Raw genomic sequence first — 18,604 nt, 5'->3', positions numbered from 1 at the left:
GTGCAAACTATGCACCTGTTTTTGCACATGTGATAAATTTGACTCCACAAATTCTACTCCACTACATTTCAGAGGGAAATCCTACTTTTTGCTACACTACATTTATCTGACAGGTAGCCTACTGTGTGACTACTAGATGCAAAACATACAAAATGTATGATCCATTTATTAAATAGGAAGTTGTATGAAAACATACATATCACATAGTTTTTGGGGGGTTATTTGAGAGGATTCCTTAAATTTTCATTAATGCCTTTACTGTAAATAAGCAGGAATGTGAAAGAACTGGAGTATTGTGATTTTACTGTAAGTGTGTGACTCGCTCTACTCTACCCTTCTCACATAGAAACATCTTCTCACATTGGATTCCCCGGGTTGTACCAAGCAGGGGTCCGTGGACCAGTGTTGGTCTGTTGTGATGGAGCCCTTCTTACGAAAACGCTCGTTGTTCATCCGCACGTGAGGGAATACTTGCTGGTCTGATTTCAAATTCAAGGTGATACAGAGGCGGAGACGTGTTTTGATGCAAATTATCACCCCCCTCTCTGCTGCTGCTGCTGCTGTTGCCGCTGCTGCTGCCTCCGTGCCCGCGTACGTGAACGCGCTCCATCGCTGTCATCAGTAGCCTACAACATCAGCATCTTCCGGGGGGCGCGCAGAAGAGAAGCGGGAGGAGGAGGACGGAGAAAGAGAGAGAGGGGGAGAGAGGGAGAGGAGACATAGGCTACTGGATAAAGGCTACGAGAAAAAGCATGATGATAATGGAGTCGAGGCGGTGGAGGATGTCGGATTTACGAGAAAGGACTGTTGAAATTTGACAGAGGGGCTCGTGTTGAAACCTTCTCTCGGTTTTTTTTTTTTTTTATTTTCATTTCGTTGTGTTTGATTTCTACACGGTGCGTGGACACTGAAGGCGAGCAGAGGAAAGGGGAGCACCCCACGGATGCCTCGGAAGGTAAAAACGGGGTCCACCGCTGGCGCTACAGGCAACACAACGCATCTCATCTCACGTTTGGTAATAAAGGACATCCTGAAGAAAGCTCTCCGCTGATGGATGAGGATGAAAAACGGCTTTAACCCCCTCCAACCGACGACTGTGAAATAAAGAATATCCTATTTTGATGGATTTTTTTTAATCATTCATGGTGTAGCCCCGAGGAAACGAGCCTTAGACAGCAATGTTGAATCACTGGTTTTGGTAAATTATTCATTAGTGGTATAGGTAGGCTATGATTTTGTATTGCTTCAATGTAGCATTTCCCACCCCCATTCATTTTTATAATGTTTAGTCTTGTGAGATCACATAGGCTACATATTTGCAGCTTACATTTTTATCGTGTGGTTATGTAGGCCCATTTAATAGCCTTTAACAGCCACATAAGAAACAGCCAAAGCGGGGAGAATATTGGCGCAGGAAAGCTTTGACATAGAGAAGGTAAAACAAAAAATACAAGATCTGGATAGTGAGGGGTGTCCAGCTGTCTGGGATTTTTTTTTTTAAGATTTACATTTTTTTCTTGAAAGAGTCTTAAGAAGAGGAGGACGGGGGTGGAAAGAGAGCTGTAAGAAGAAGAAAAAGAAGAAAAAAAACGACCAAACATGTTGCCTTCCCAAGAAGCCTCCAAGATTTACCATGACAATTATATGCGCAACTCCCGGGCCATCGGGGTGCTGTGGGCCATCTTCACCATCTGCTTCGCCATCGTCAACGTGGTGGTGTTCATCCAGCCCTACTGGATCGGCGACAGCGTCAACACGCCGCAGGCCGGCTACTTCGGCCTCTTCCACTACTGCGTGGGCACCGGGCCGTCGTCCAGCCGGGAGCTCACCTGCGTGGGCAGCTTCTCCGACTTCAGCTCCATCCCATCCGGAGCCTTCAAGGCGGCCTCGGTGTTCGTGCTGCTGTCCATGGTGCTGATCCTCAGCTGCATCGCCTGCATGGCGCTCTTCTTCTTCTGCAACACCTCCACCGTTTACAAGACCTGCGCCTGGATGCAGCTGCTGTGTGGTAAGATGACTCTCATGTACAGCTCTGGATATATTTTTACTTTTTCAGTCACATAGGTGCAAATGACATGGCCCTGGAATCAGGTAAAAACCCACCCAGAACTCAACTCACCCATCTGTTTTGTTTGCATGAACAGCCACCTGCAGTATACAGCGAGGATACAATCATATACACTATGATTTGATAACAGAAAAAAAATCAAATTTTTAATCAATGCATTGCCACATTGGATATTATTTCAGAGGCATTTCCACACAAATCTCCCAAAATATGTTTATCTCCGTTTTATGCACCTAGAAGCTTTTGCGGGAAAGGACGATAAAACTATTTTTTTTATATAAAATGTCGAAATGATTGAAAATGAAAAAAGATGACATACAGTCCCTGTAAAACTTCAAAATTGTAAATTCCCACGTGCATTGCATTGTTGTGACATCATCAAACATCATTACGGACTCCTGAGGTCAGTATATTGAGCAGGCTACCACTGGAACTATAGAAATATCCTAGGGATACCATGTGGGTAGAAATAAGGTGGTGTGTGTGCGTGTGTGCATGTGTGTGCAGCAGCTTCGGTGTCTGTTACTCCACTGAAATCAATATGCTATATATGTCTATGGGTGTATATGCCAGGTCTTGTTACAGTTAATTGGGAGTGTTGAACAGATTTTTCCAAAGACAGTAGGAATAGATTTTCAGCCATTATTCACGCCGATGTAACGCACCGAGAGCATTAACAGAGCCGCGTTACCATCTCTGTGGATACACCACTGCATCTGGAAAGAGAGCGGCAGCAGCAGGATCATACCTTTATGCTGATGAAATGCAAATGTCATTCATTCATCCATCTCAGCTCCTCGTATATATACGATGCGGTGTGGCGTGATGTAGCCACGGTGCACTGGACACACGAGCTCCTGCGACCATCGCTATTTTTGAGGGATGATTCCAGGTCGATTGGATTATACTGTGTTTCAGGGAGGTTCGTGTTTTCTCTCCCGCTCGTGTGGGTAGATTACAGTTTGCAGGAATGACTGGGGGATAAATCGTGGCTTTCCCAACACATGCAGGACAGGAGGTTACTGAGTCGTGCTACCTTCACGGACAACTGCCGAAAGAGGAGGGGGGTGGGGTGTATGTAAGATTTACAAATGGACGCTTCAGTGGTTCACGTTGGATTTGTGCCTGTGCCAAAGACAAGAGCCTGTTGGAGATGATGTGAGAAATGATAAGCACAGTGTGACATTTTAATAATAACACCAGAAATGAAATATTCACAGAATTCAAGCTTGATTTGATACTAAAAGTCCATCTTGAAATGATGTGCTCTCCTGTCAGAGGATGAAACTAACTTACCTCATCAATTTTTATCATAGATTTATTATTTTTTGGAATAACCCATTAATTGTTTGGGGTATAGAGTACGTCAGCAAATGGCAGGGGGAAAAAAGCCAATGCCAAGCTCCCAGAGCCCGCTCTGACATCATCAAACATCTTGTTCTGTCCAGCCAACAGCCCAAAACCCACAGATATTCACTTTACTAGCACAGAAGACACAAAGAAAACAAGCAAATATTCGCACCTGAGAAGTTGGAATAAGAGATTTATTTTTCCATTTTTGCTAAAAAAAAAAAAATTGAGTAAAACAATTAATTGGTTTTGTACGTAGTTGCAGATTGTTGTCTGTCATCAATTTACTGATTAATAGACTTTCCTGACTTTTTATTCTACTGTCAGGATATAAGAGAGTGATGCTCATATTGACTGATTATTCTGGAATGCCCACACAGGAAAATTAAGATTTATTGCTCCTGTCTTTTTTTAATTGCACTGCTGATTTTCAGTGCTGGTGCTTGTGTTTTAATGCAACATTGTTGTGAGTGAAAAAAAAGGCTCAAATAAAATGTTTAATCCATGGTGATTAGATGTCATGAGGGCCAAGTGAGTAAAATGACCATGTCAGTAAGATTTAACCTTTGAGTGGTGAGAGCAGCATGTGGTGTATCTGAGAAGGCGCAAAAAAAAAAAAAATCATGATCTTTTTCATGCACGCATTTCTAGCGAGCCTCCTGTGTATATCCGACTCCTTTATAAGCTGATCAATGTGATAAATAGGCCAGGCAGAATAGCGTGGGAGTCAGTTTTCTGTACAGAAACAGTCAGCATACTGAATGAGAGGGAGGGAGAGAGGAAGAGAGAGACGGAAAGGGAGAGAGAGAGAGATCAGCACTTTTTTTCCTTCTGTATTGTTCTTTTCCTCATCCTCATCTGCCCACTCTGTCCTCTGTTCTGCCGAGTGTGTTGAAAGGGTTGGGTGCTCCACAATCAGCACGAATCAGACAGAACAGCAGAGGTACAGATTTTACTCTCTTTATCTAAATCTTCATGACTTAACAGGAATTGAACCTGGGTCTGCAAACCATTAATCATAAAGTAAAACATTCATAAAAAAATTTAAAAAATGCAGTGGTGGATAGACTTTTCAGATCCTAGAAGTCACAATAACGCAACGTAAAAAATTCTCAGTTACGAGTGAAAGTCCTGCATTTCAAACCTATTTCAGTGAGAGGGTCTGTAAACGTTTGCTAATGGGCCCTGTGATGGTTCAGTTTTGATTTGTGCAGGTGCAAAAGCTGGAATTGTATTGGCAGTATGGGATTTTGTTTGCACCCAGGATGACACCACATGGAAGGATTTGTAATTGGTGGGACAAGAAATTTAATATTGAAAATTCAGGCTTCATTTGATTACTAAATATCCACTTTCAAATGTTAGACTCTCTTATCAGAGTGAAACTAACATTTATTTTCATCATCAGTTTATTTTCCCAATTAATATATTGTCATCATTTTGTCTATTGAAAGTCTTAAAGTGCCTCGACTTGTCCAAGATATTTAGTTTCCTATCACGGAGGACAAAGGAAACCAAGAAAATATTCACAATCCATCCCGTTATAATGTAGAAGTACAGATGTGTTATCAGCAAAGTCCTTATTCTATTTCCTATAATGTGACCCCTGTGACTTGAATATTATTATACAAGACATTAATAAATTGATAATACTGATGCATCAACGCGCATGTAGCAGTTTATTGTTGTAGCTGTTCAAGGTGGAGCCAGTTTTACCTATGTTCTATACAGTTAGGTGGTTTAGGCCAGATGTTCCCAATCTAGGGGTTGGGCCCCTGCAAAAGTTCACGCCGCCTCTTCCACTGATAAATGAGGATAAAAATATACGTAATGATAATAAGGGTGAAGCGTACGTGATGAGGAGGAATGTTGCATTGGTCACATCAGGCCCCTTTTAGCCATCAATACCCTCCACATCTCCACCATCCATCACCGTCTGGCTGAAAAGGTTGGAGGTCGATCTCTGCACGGCAGCAAGGCAGAAGCCCGCCTGACAGATACATTTTGTTTGAATTTTATTATTTGAAATCACAAACAGAAGATTGGACTTTGATTGCTATCATTTTCTAGATGTTTGAATTGGCTTTTGATGATGTATATTTCAGTCTTATTGTCAGGGTGTTCAACAAAATCTCTGTAAGTCATAAACATCTTGCATAGGAAACATAAGTTCATCTCATTCTCAATATATTTAAGCGGGTTTTATGTCTACTTAGCGAAAGTAGAACTTAAGTTGTAGAACATATGTTTTTTCTTCATAAGTAAAATTTTAGATATGTTCAGTTCTGACTATAATAAAAAAATCTCTCACTATTTTTTTATTTTTAAACCTAATAAACACCTATGTTGCCTCTAATTTGCGAGTAGATGTCAGAGTTTGTGAAACTTCAGAAGGTTTTACTGTCCGTCCAGTGGATGCGTGTGATGTGTGGTGGAGGTAAACCATCTGATAGGCTTGGCAGACAGCCTAATGGTGTTCACCACCTTGGAGATGATCGTTTAATCATCCACTCTGCCCTGCTGGGTGTAGCAGCAGGTCTCCTGGCACTGCACAGTGACAGAGTGTACCACAGCAGATACAGTAAGGGCCAATTTGAACCGCTGGTGGCCTAGATTTAGGCCAAATGGACCAAAAGTGTCAATTAGGGAGCAGTTTGGACCCCGATCATGATGGTTGGCATGGTGTGCGCTACATGGAACACATGGAGGGTAGAACAAAGAATGTGCACCCAGTGAAAAGTTTGTCATCATCCACGCACCCTTATGTGCTGTAAGCTGAAACTACAGTAAAGTCTCTGGGTGAGCTGTTCTTCCAGTTGAGGAGACGTTGCAGTGATCAGACCAAAAAATAATTACAGTTGTGAACTAATGCTACTGATTGGTTTAGTAAAGGTTAAATAAAAGATGAGAGGAAAAATGGGCACCTAGGCCAAAACAGTGGGATGCAGGCCTTTTGGCAGAGCAGAGTGGCACAGTGTTTCTTGGCATCTATAAGCTGATAATGGGCCAAAGTTGGTCTCTTTGTGTACTGAACTGACCGAACGTGAATAAGGTTAATGCACTTGAAAAGGTCTGTAATGTGCCACTCATAACTCCTGGCAGTAAAGAGTGAATGCATTTACCAATAAGGCCAATGTGTAGCAATAATTGACCTGGATAAAGGTTTATTGTTTATTACGAACGATTGTAGAACTATTGGCAAAGCTGTGGGACAACGGGGAAGCAAACCCAAGCCAAGAGACTAATTACAACGTGGTTAACTTTGTCGAACACTCACGGATAATAGAAACAACATAAAGTGCTGGTTTCACATGGGAATCGAACACCGCCGTCCTTTATTTGATTTCTATGACAGTTATGTTAAGACACACTAATGTGTCCACTCCGGGATTCAAATAGAACATTGCACCAGGACCGGGCTAACAGACTAACGAATGGCAATCAAAGATGCATGTTTAATGCTGCATATTAATTGCTTCTGCTATCAACAGGATTTTTGACAGTGTAGATGCTTTTAAACTCCAAAAGATGATAATTGGAAATAAAAAAATTATCTTCTGTCACCTTTTTATTAGAATAAGTTCACACGCTGTTCAGGGACATGTATTGTCTGATGGTCAAACACCATTTGAACCCCCACAGCACCACCCCTTCACACCTCTCTGACATCAGAACTGGGGGGTGGGGGGTAGTTGTGTGGGTGTGACCCACTTTAAGCAGATTAGTCAGGTCAGGTCATGTCATGATGTCAGTTTTTGTATGTACAGTAAAAACAGGTGCATCACCAGGAGAGACTGTTGTCCCTCCTCTCTGTGATGATGGACTTTTTACTCACACTTTTCAAGCATAATTCTTTCTTAACTCATTAAATTATAAATGCAAATGTTTGATCAGGTGATCATTTCTTTTCTTTATGCAGAAATCTGTAGTTTTCTTCTGTGTTTTGGCAACAGAAACAGCCGTACATCACTTTTAAACCTTTTTTAAGAAAAATCATGACTAAACTGATCATTTAGGAATCATCTGTTCATCTATTAATATTTTGTAAATAAACAGATTATCTATTAATAATCCGTTGGACTACTGAACATATTTAAAATACCAGTTCCTTATAATATAACATATAGTATGTATTAATCCCACAGTTATTTATAGCCTTAGCCTTACTTTAGTTTTGTTAGTATCTGTACATACCACTTCTTACTAAGTTCTAGTTGTGTGATTGTGTTCTGTATATTTCAATTGGCTAATAATCACATGTTGCTGTTGCAAAGTTTCCCCGCCTCTCTCACTGTTTCATTTCATATAACATTAAGTATTCCACTCATGGTTCAGATAATGTCCCTTGTCATGTAGAGCGTCTGACCCAGATTAAAACCAGCGTGATGATACCAGCTATCCAGGATCTCCAGCTCAGCGAAGCCAGATAACCCATAGAGCCAGACTTGCTTTGAGATACAGGCCTCATGGACTCCTGAGCAACAGTTCACCATAAGTGGGTTTAAAAGTGGATAAATGAATGTTAAATCATTATTTTGGAAATTTACAGCACCAGAGAATAATGAGGTCAGCAGGGTAAGGTACAAACCAAAACCAGCTAAAAGTGGATTAGGTTAAGACCATTAGTGGATCAACAGCTGCCTCCTAATAGGTGACTTTCCTCCTATTGTCCCCCAGTTATGTCACACCTCAATGGGAAAGTGGATAGGGGTCATTTTACACATAGAATCTAGACTAAGCAGCATTTTCCCTCACATGAAAGGAACAAGAGGAGGGCTAGATTTCCCAGAAGCACCCAGGGTCTGTGAAGAGCGCCGCTGTTTGCACCTTTGCTTGGATTGAGATTAATTCAGTGGAAAATGCTCCTGGGAAAACTGACAGAGATTTAGTTTTAATTTACCTTTTGCAAACAAAGATGAATTTAGTGCAAGGTGTTCTGAGGAAATTCAGGCAAGGTTTGAGTTTTTACCTTCTTACAGATACTGAGGGGTCTGTTTCGTTTCTGCATGTTGCTCTCCGTTTTTTTCTCTTCCTCCATCTTCCTCTTCTCCCTCCTCCTGTTCTATCTCTCTTCAGTTCTTATCATTTTCTTCCATCCCTCCAGCAGAAATGAGGTACTACAGGAAAGCCCAGTGGCCCACCAGCCATTTCAGCTTGATGACTCTCTCTCTCCTTCCTCTCCTCCATCAGCTCATGCCTCCATCCCTCCTTCACGTCTGACCCTGTCTGTTGCAATATTAAACAGAACTAAGCAGGACATGGGCCGCGGCACAGGGGATGAGCTGTCCTGGGAGAAACGACCTGTCAGCGACTGTTCGGTCTTTATGTGAGTGTGTGTGAGTGTGTGTAAAAGCGGGAAAGAAAAAAAGATGAGAATAGTGTGTAAATTGGGGAATAGAGAGAGTGAATGGAAAATAATTCAAAGGATGGAAATAGTTGTAATCCCAGGAGCTTGCTAGCCTGTGAGTCAACCGTAGCGATGTCTTCCAGCAGCTAACGCTAGCCTGAAGCTTCGGTGGGGGAGGAGTAATAGACCAGAAGCCAATAATGTATTCATTGACAGGCACAAGCTCCCACCCCTGACTTTGGCCGTCTCTGATTGAGGCGGCGAGGCTCGCTCTAAAGCCGCGTTTCCACCGCGGTAACTTTCCCCAGAAACCAGGAACCTTTTGAGGGAACTATGCACGTTTCCACCGCAGGAACCAGGGTTTAAATTTAGTTCCAGGGTAATTGATCGACCCCCAAAAAAGTCCCTGGTTGGGGGGGGGTACTTTCCAAAGGTTCAGGGAGTTTTGGGGGGTGTGGTCTGCAGTGCTGAACATCTCTGACTGGTCGAGTACTCACTGTATTCTATTTCACCCGCCATGTTCAAAAGTCCACAGGGAGCGAGCGAGCACATCTTCCACACCGCGAAACAGATCCACGAGAAGGTAAAAAAAACTGAAACAAGACTTCAAAAAAATCCAGTGTAGGCTGTAGGCTAATTATACAGTATTATGTCAATTATTTAACAGGTGAAGGGCAGTATTTCTCTGGTGCTCTCTCTCTCTCTCTCTCTCTCTCTCTCTCTCTCTCTCTCTCTCTCTCTCTCTCTCCTCTCTCTCTCTCTCTCTCTCTCTCGCCGTTAATAAGGTTTATAATGAAAAGAAATCAAACCTTTGATTATCGATGGCCATTATCCAAGGAAAACTCAATGCATAAAGATAGAGCTGGCAGTAGCAGTGTTGACACACACACACGCACACACACACACACACAAATTCGAGCCAGCGAGGTAGCCGGCACACACACACACACAATGTAGGCAACGTGCCCTTGGTACGCAATTTTGGAGAGAGACTGTTGATATTTGAATTCAACAGCAAAACAAATACACCCCAGACGTGCAATTGAAGCACAAGTGAACGTGACCACAGGTGTATTGATTTAAAATCACGTCCTCCACCTTTAAGTGGGAATCTAAAATTTGTTCATGAATGACACAAGACAGAGACAGCAGGAAAAAAAAGAAGCAATTATCATATTGAGTGCACATTTGCATTAATATTCACACACATATGTCAGATTACGAGCTAAGACAGCCACACTACATGCCAGATGCCCCAAGCGCAGCTCCAGAGCAGCATCCAAGAAATGTTTGCAGAGCTAACACATTAAAGTCTTACGTTAAACCCTGGACTCTGACCTTTTTTCGGAAATAAAACTTAAAAGATAAGGTTTGGACTCAAAGGGAATAATAGGGTGCCTACAATACATGTGTTCACCAAATGACATGCTAATTTTGACATAAATGTTCCATATTGTATGAAGTGAGATCACCATGTCTCTCCTGATTATAAAGCAGGTCTAGGTTCTGTATTGATACTGTGAAAGTATCAAAGTGCTCAGTCCACAGAGAAATGCACACAGCCTGTATTCAGGAACTGAGCCTTTAAACGAGCCGTCAGGACTTCTGTAACTTTGTGATGTCACAACAAAGCAGTCCCCACCCATTAGCCACGCCCCAAGCCCCGGACCCACGATCCAGTGTTTACCTGAAATCTGCTATATTTTTATTCGACCACTCAGAAAACAGTCAGGCTCTGAGCCTCTCTTCTGATTGGCTCACTGACCTGCTGTTGCTAAAGCTCCAGAGAGAAGCCTGAGAGAGGAGATGTAAAACTACATTGAGATGGTTTTTGGTTCTTAAAACCACAAATATATCTTCTTATGGATCAACACTTCAGATAAAACATTGGAAAACTGAACAATATGGGATTTTTAATACAGTCTCAGGCTGCATTGCGTACAGTATTGGCAATGGGCAAAATGTCTGTGGCATAATAAAACATAAATGTTGATCACAGGTCTGTGACAGAACAGAAACTCTACTCTTACTTTCTGCCTCGCTGCATATAGGAAACATTTTCTGCATTGCCACTGAATGTTAGCAGTGGATGTAAACAGCTTAGAGTGGATTCCTCCAATATGAACATAATTCCAAGGGATACTGGGCTAGCATTCGCTAATAATGTCACCCTTTGTCTGTCTGCATGAACGACCAACGCGGTCACTTTCTGGTGAGGCCAGTCCAGTTTTTTTTTTTTTTTGTTCTTGCTCTGTGTTTTGTAGCTCTCTTGCTCTTTCCCACATGCACACACAGACAGTGGTTGTTTTTCTTTGTTGTCCATTTTTGTTCTACAAATAGTGTGAGGTAAAGAAGGAGCGACGGGGAAAGAAGGAGAGGAACAGAAAGAGCAGAAAGTGTGTGTGTGTGTGTGTGTGTGTGTGTGAAGGAGGGAGAGACAGAACGAGAATTAGTGAAACGGTACGTGAATGAGTTTGTGTGTGTATGCTGATGATATGCTCCTTCTTTTGTGTGTGTGTGTGTGTGTGTGTGTGTGTGTGTGTGTGTGTGTGTGTGTGTGTGTGTGTGTGTGTGTGAGCGGTTGTGTATCTGCATGTGTGTCTGCGGGGCCACACGCATCCGTTCACGTGAGCATGTAAGACAGCGGGTAAATGTGTGTATGATGGTGTGAGAGCTGCATTATTAATGAGAATGTTTTCTCTCTCTTCTCTGGAGCCACAGTTTTTTTTTTTTTTGCTTCACTAGTAAATGCGTAAAGACCATGTGCGTGTTTGTGTGTGTGCATGTGTATAGCTTGGTTTGTACGGTAGTGCCAGTGTACGTATGTAGATAAATGCACCCACGTGCATGTGTTTCGAGCAGGAGCTAAATAGATGCTGCAGTGGTCGAGATAAATATAGAAGTACAGAAGAAGAGAGAAAGAGAAGAGTCTCCCTGGGGGATATCCCTGCCTCTGTCTTTCTCTCTCTCTCTATCTCTCTTTCTCTCGCCTTCTCTCTCTCTGAGATTTCTGGCCGGCTTTCCCCAACCCCATGTACATGTTTTAATTATTAGGGGCTTAATAAATAATTCCAAAGTCACCGGGGTGTTTCTAAAAATATCCTGACAGCTGAATAATGGATTCCTTTGACCCTTCTCAGCATTGTCACTCTGTATGTGTGTGAGAGAGAGAGAAAGCAGCAGGGAGACTGTAGATAAGATGTGTCAGTATGAGGAAAGATTGAAAATGTCTCTACTATACATCATCCATGCTTCTCATTAATGTGTAATAGGATTTACATATGTACCTCCATTTCAAAAGGATATATTGTTCATTATTTTGCAGTACATCAGACTTGATATTTGGCTTTTTTCAGACTGTCAAACAAGCTATATTTCTCATCATAGCTTTATCATGATCAAATTGTGATCAATGGTGTTCTCACTCATGCATGTATTGTACTGAGCTGTTTATTCAGTTGTTCACTCCTTTAGTTCTGCTGCTTTGACCAGGTGCCATTTGGATGCATTTATTTTTTCTATTAATTAAGTGAAACAGTGATTTAGGTTTTATATTTTAGGGACTTTGCTGATTATCTTTAAGCGCCTGCCAGCATTTGTTGTGTTGCTGTACAGTGAAAAGACAGACAGACCTGCGGGGGTCCAACCTTTATGTCGCTGCGGTCTTTAGCCTGATAAAAAGTCGGTTCACTTACATGTGTTTTTGATTGAATTGATATCAGTTGCATAACTATGAATAATCGACCTCACTGTAAAACATTTTCACTGGCATTTCTACCAAAGAAATAGTCCATATAAAAGCTTATGACAGTTCATCCTGAGGACTGTTGAGGGTAAGAAGAGTGTTTCTCAGTCGAGGCGTTCAGAGAACATTAGGTATTGTTTAGGTGGTCTTGGGGGGCGTTTGTTTGAGGCACGTTTAGACCAAAGAGTCATGAGGAGACAAGTTGAAACTTACAACTACTTGCAAAGAATGTGGTCTGCAGCATTAACACCTGCCAGTTTACACCTATGTGACAGGCTGAGACCATGTGTCATTTCCATAGCAACAGCTCTTTACTTCAGTGTTTCTGTCAGCTTTTTGTAGCATGCTGCCTTCAGGGGAACGGGACGTCAGAGTATCATTTATAAAACTTCACCAACCCAGCTTTTACTGTGTCAACTTGCAAAAATAGAGTTCTCCTCCTTGCTGTTACCCGTAGAGGAAATTAAGCTTTAATTTCTTGCAAGGATTCACGCTGAACACGTCTCATCGCCATGGCTACAAATTTATAAGTGGGATATTCTGCTGTTGGACTTCCCGTAAAGGCAATTTAGCGTCTATTCAATATTCAAATTAATCTGTGTGTAATTGTAGGATTATTGTAGATTTGTACTTAATGCCTTAAATTTTCACATAACTTTCCCTACTTATCCTACTCAGAGGAAAACTCTGTGGTTGATGTTATCAAACCACAAATACTGTAAGACCGTACACTGTGTATTTGACAGTGATAAAAAGCTGAAAAACAACACTGCAATCCAGTGTGGTAAGGTTTAGTAAAGTGTAGTTTCAGTACCAGTGCCTGGTTCAGTGAGATACTCCTCCTCTAATTATGAATTAGATGGATTGCCAAAGGGGACCGCTCACTGATCCCTCAGTATATCACAAAACTGCTTCGCATTGCTCAATGAAAAACGGTGGTTGGACTTGTGTGATGACACATTATATGGTTATGTGCAAGCCTCTGTACGCCTGCCAATCCTCTTTCCAGATTTAGGCCTCGTGCCAGCAACTTCCTCCTCAGCCGGTGAAGGACACAGGGATGAGTGAGGACAAGATAAAGGAAGAGTAAAAGAAAGAATGGAGGAGAGAAGGGGAGGTTGGGCTTTAAATCCCTAGAAAATAAGTTTGGTCAAGGCGTCACCTTTAACGATTTAGGCAATAATTTGGAAAATTTGTATAAATAGTAAGATGTTACCAGGAGAGAGTTTGATGCTCACCTTACATTCCCCAAATATAATTAGTAAATGATGAGCTACATAAAAAAAAAAAAAAGCACAGAGTTTACTCTAGCTTGTCAGAGTGAAAGAGCGTAAAGAGGGAATGAAAGAAAAGAGGGAAAGCTCCACGCCAAGTGGGCCAGTGAACCCTGGCGGCAGCAACATCTTGTAAAGTGCCCCCTCAGCAATACACACACTCACACACGCACACACACAACTTGATCCTAACTCCAATAAAAGCTCTGTACATCAGCGAGGTGGCCGTCCATTAGATAGATGGAGGACAGCAGGCCAAGGTCTAGACGCAGCAGCAGAGGGAAGAGCAGCCCTTAGACAGCTTTATTACATTACAGCCTCGGCACAGTGATTTCCTAATGCAGTCATGTTCACACCTTTCCACTCGCTTCCACACCGGGGTCAGCGGTTTGAACTACCTACGGGAGGTTACATTTGATTATAAATACAGCCTCGATGTTAGCTTTTAGACTTCAAGGATGACTTCACCATTTTGAAGTTTTGACTTTGAGAAGGGTTGGGGTAGTTTCTAAAACTGAATAAGATAATAATGTTCACTGGATAAGGTTTATGAAACTGCAGGTATCCCAGCAACGACACTTCACCTTGACGCTACATTAGGCACAAAAATTATTAGTGAATCATGGTTTAGTTTAATAGTTGAATTGATAAGCAATAAGACGTACCATCATTCAATTCAGTACTCTCAGGAGTTTTGTTGCTACAGGTTCTCTTGGTCTGATATGACCAGTTGTTCACGGTGGCTAAGGTTAGCTAATAAAAAAAACATTGTTTGTAGACGGACTTTCTGACCTGACACCACAATCACAGGAAACTTTACAAAGCACCTTTTGAAACCTGGGTTTCACTTTTATAGTGTGACAGTGCCACAGTTTAGGTTTGGTTAGGTTTAGGCACAAACACAACTTGGTTATGTTAAAATGGTTAAAATGACTTTGCTGACTTAGACTCATCTCTCCATGTGACACTGTTACTACAAGTTAGCATTCAGCATTAATAATAAAAGTCCAGGGGGCAGTCCCTCATCCCCAATATTATAAACACTATAACAGTTCAATATAAAAGGAACTGTAAAGTGAGATACATGCGACAGCCCACAAACATGTTTTAAAACGCATCACCTGGGCGTCCACACTAGCACCAGAGTTTTCAAGTTCCTAAAACTGAGTCTTTTGGAAACGCTGCTGGCAATGTTTTATTTTGAAAACTTCAGGGTTGTGTCGTAGTCTGGACGGGCAAAAACGGAAACCTTTTGAAATAACGACGCTGACAGAGGGCTAAAACGGTCGTCTGGAGAGAGGTCGCTTTAGCTTGAAAATGTTTTAAAATGAGAACGTAGTTGTGAGGACGAAGCCACAGACACTTATGGGTCATCGTCATTTTGTTTAATCACTGACATGTTGTGTCGGATCTTTAGTTTTCACATCTCACAGTCACAATAGAATAAAGATAACACAGTCCAGCTGGCAGCAAACACAGACACTGGACACAGCTTATGACTCTGTACAAAAAAATAAATAAATGTAATGATGATGTCACCACTTTATTCTTGCCTCAGCTAACATTAGTTTTTCACACTGGCATGAGCAGAGGAGCTGTTGTTGGTTCCCTGCTTTTGGTTTGCAGCAGCAGCACGGGGACAACAATATGGATGTTTGTTTATCTTGATTGGAGTGGGTCATTCAGATTGTGCATTTGCATGAATCTGCATTTGAGAGGAAGTGGTGTTTTCTGTGTATTGATATGCATGTGCACTTATTAGAAAACCTCAAGCATAGACTGTATAGTACCATATAGTAACTCAGTCAGAGCACATGGCACAGTGCTGGATGGCGCCATGTCCATGTACACAGCTAACACACAGTCGAGCTTCTCAGGAGGAATATTGTGGCGCCTGGAGCAGCTTCCATCAAAAATACTTCACACACACACACTTATATATAGCACACTGATGGTATTTTTAGAGCTCTTATATAATCTATTTTTGCTGTTTGTCTAAAATGAAGAAAAAATTGTTCTGTGTGGACATGTAGATAAGAAAGTCTGACAAAATTGTTATGCAATAAGCCTATAAATATCTTTAGGGCGCTATAAATAAATTGGTTCACAGTAAATTTAACTAGCTGGATCACAGATGTGTCTTGGCGACACATTTCCAAGTGTTTTCATTAGCTTGATATGCTTTGATGCCTTGTTTCCAACAGCTGATGGGCTGCGAACGCTGCGATGAAAAGAAATGACAAGAAGTGATGAACTGAGATGAGAAAAAAAAAATGACATAATGGAGTGGAGCAGCAGTAGTCGTCCTGCTTTCTTTCTCCCCCTTTCGTACGACTCGTTTTCCCTCTTTCATTCCTCAGCGCTCGCCATCTCTCTTCGCTCCCTCCCATCCTCTCTCTCTGTTTGATCCCTCTGCTTGCCGCCTTTGAAGTTCCTCCCCTCCAAGTTCAGAATGCAGTGTCTTGAGACAGTGGAGGGGAGGAAGGAAGAGGAAAAACCCCAACAACTTCAAAGGGGCTTTTCTTGGGTTGTGGGAAGGTGGGGGTTATTTTTAGTCCGCTGGTGATCATTTAAACACTTGAGTTTAAGATGAAGGGGAGAGGCAGATGGAGGAGAGGTCATGTCAGATGGACATTACCATCATATGGTTTTTCTCCAATATGCTACACATCCATATTGTTAAATTTCTAATTTTTTAATCTCAAAAATAAAACTGTGGATGTCAAAATGGCTTATAAGGCTGAAAATTACAGTTCTTTGAAGATAGACTTATCTGGGAATCTACCCAGAGAAGGGTGTTATGGGTAATCATAGGGCTTTCTTAGAAGCAGGCTGGAGGCATTCAGCACATGTACCAATGTATCTTTAACACCAAACCTTCAAACTGAACCAACTGCACTGAGTCAGTAGCTTTTAGCATTGGAGCTCCTTTTCACTGAGAGCACTGTTGTCAGCTCAGGCATGATTATTTCCTGGTTAAAGGTTTAATAAGAGAATGAGAAAGACGGAAGAAATTGTGATGTGATAAATCTGACCCATTAACCAAATAAGCAGAGCTTGTACGGACCTGGCTTTGTACTGTGCCGAACTGAGTATAACAGCTAACAACCAGTTGAACCTACTACGGAACTGAGGACAGTCGCAATCCAGTTATAAGACCACAGAGTTACTAATGTTGATGTATTTGCTCAGTGGTACATGTACTGCAGTGCATTTGAATGGTGACGTGTGCACCTAGTGTTGTACGTACTGAAGTGCATTTGAATTATGATGCAAGTGAACAAATTACAGACAACGAATTTTTGAACTGAAGAAAAATCATTTGAGTCAGCAAAGTGATTTGTGTGTAACTCCTAAACCTCAACGACGCAACGCCTGTCAGCAGGCAAGTTTGTGACCGAAAAGAAAAAAATATGTCCATGTTTTGTAAACCTATGAAATACACAGCATTCTGCACCGCAGTCAGACAATCAGCAGCGAATTTGAACCAATACCAGAAGCTACGAAAATTAAACTTGCCTTGTAATTAACCGTCATTTGCCTTCATCTAAAATAATATGATTAATATTAAGTAATGGACTTAATTTCATCTCAAAATGGTTAAATCAAAAAATTGTGACTTTAATTGTTCACAACACAAAACAATATTGGTGTTAGCTTCAGCACATAAACTGTAGAGTTTAAAAAACAAGTTAATAACATTCACTACAAAGAAAAATGATTGGTTAATGAGATGCCATGAGGCTGATGTATTTCACCCATCAGGATTCTTCCAGTTGCTCTGCATCCACATTTTCAAAAAGCCCACATTCAATAACTCTGGATGAGTGTCATGCCAGATGGGGAACCATTCATCAAAAATCCATAAAACATGTTACCTGACACTCATTACTCAGTTAATGATTTTATCATCTCTCTTCTATGTTAATATCTTGTATAAAGGTCATAAAACAAGCTAATAACATGATGATTTCCCACGATGATTTCTTCCATTGCTTCCATTCTCTCATTACTTACTGTATTATCGTAATTATATTCTTTCTCATTACATTCTCTCATTATGCCTGCAATTATTTTGTCAGAGGAGCGGTCACATTTTCAAATGGTGTACATCTCGGCTTGAAATGAGACTCCTCATATTTGCATGGTTTCCAGTTTTACACAGAGAGGTGGTGACTAATCTCATATCCTCCCCTCATCTGTTGCTATGAGTTCACCACCCACCATTTTCTCATGATGGATGGCTAGAAGGTGAAGCAAGGGGTCTTCAGAGGGAATTGCTAATGTGACAAGGTTCAACCATATGACTAATGGGCCTCACTTTAATACACTCAGATGCATCATCTTCAAACCTTACAAGCATAATATTCTCTTGCAGTTCTGCACTTTGTTGAAATCCACTCGTGTTTTAAAGTCAGGCTAAAATTAAATTGCGTGTTCATTTTTTGCTACAGAATAAAGATCTGCTCCACAGAGTCCTGTAATCTCTGTTTAGAAAATAAAATACATGGATATGATGCTCACCACATCACTGTAACATCCCGTATCCAATTTATCATGGGGTTTTTGTCATACATTTCCCTCCCTATGTATTTCCTGCCTGTTTTTATATTTACTAGGTCCCATATTATATAAAGGTAGATTATCGTATCTTTTTTGATTATCAAGCAGGTCTAGGTTCTATATTAATACTGTGAAAGTATCAAAGTGCTCAGTCCACAGAGAAATGCACACAGCCTGTATTCAGAAACTGACCCTTAAAACGAGCCATCAGGACTTCCTGTAACTTTGTGATGTCATAACAAAGCAGTCTGCACTCT

General features: G+C 41.3%; 1 protein-coding gene across 1 annotated transcript in view; it reads left to right on the top strand.

Moving 5' to 3' along the window:
* The first annotated feature begins 420 nt into the window (after window positions 1–420).
* lhfpl4a (LHFPL tetraspan subfamily member 4a) overlaps window positions 421–18,604 on the top strand; it is a 33,555-nt gene continuing 15,371 nt past the window's right edge. Inside the window, exon 1 of the mRNA XM_056385752.1 lies at window positions 421–2,008. Within this exon, the coding sequence (XP_056241727.1) occupies window positions 1,600–2,008 (409 nt within the window). The 5' untranslated portion in view covers window positions 421–1,599. The remainder of the gene's footprint in view (window positions 2,009–18,604) is intronic.

Source organism: Seriola aureovittata, chromosome 9, assembly GCF_021018895.1.
Source record: "Seriola aureovittata isolate HTS-2021-v1 ecotype China chromosome 9, ASM2101889v1, whole genome shotgun sequence".
NCBI lineage: Eukaryota > Metazoa > Chordata > Actinopteri > Carangiformes > Carangidae > Seriola > Seriola aureovittata.
The sequence above is the reverse complement of the archived record's forward strand: the minus strand, read 5'-3'. Positions and strand labels throughout refer to the sequence as shown.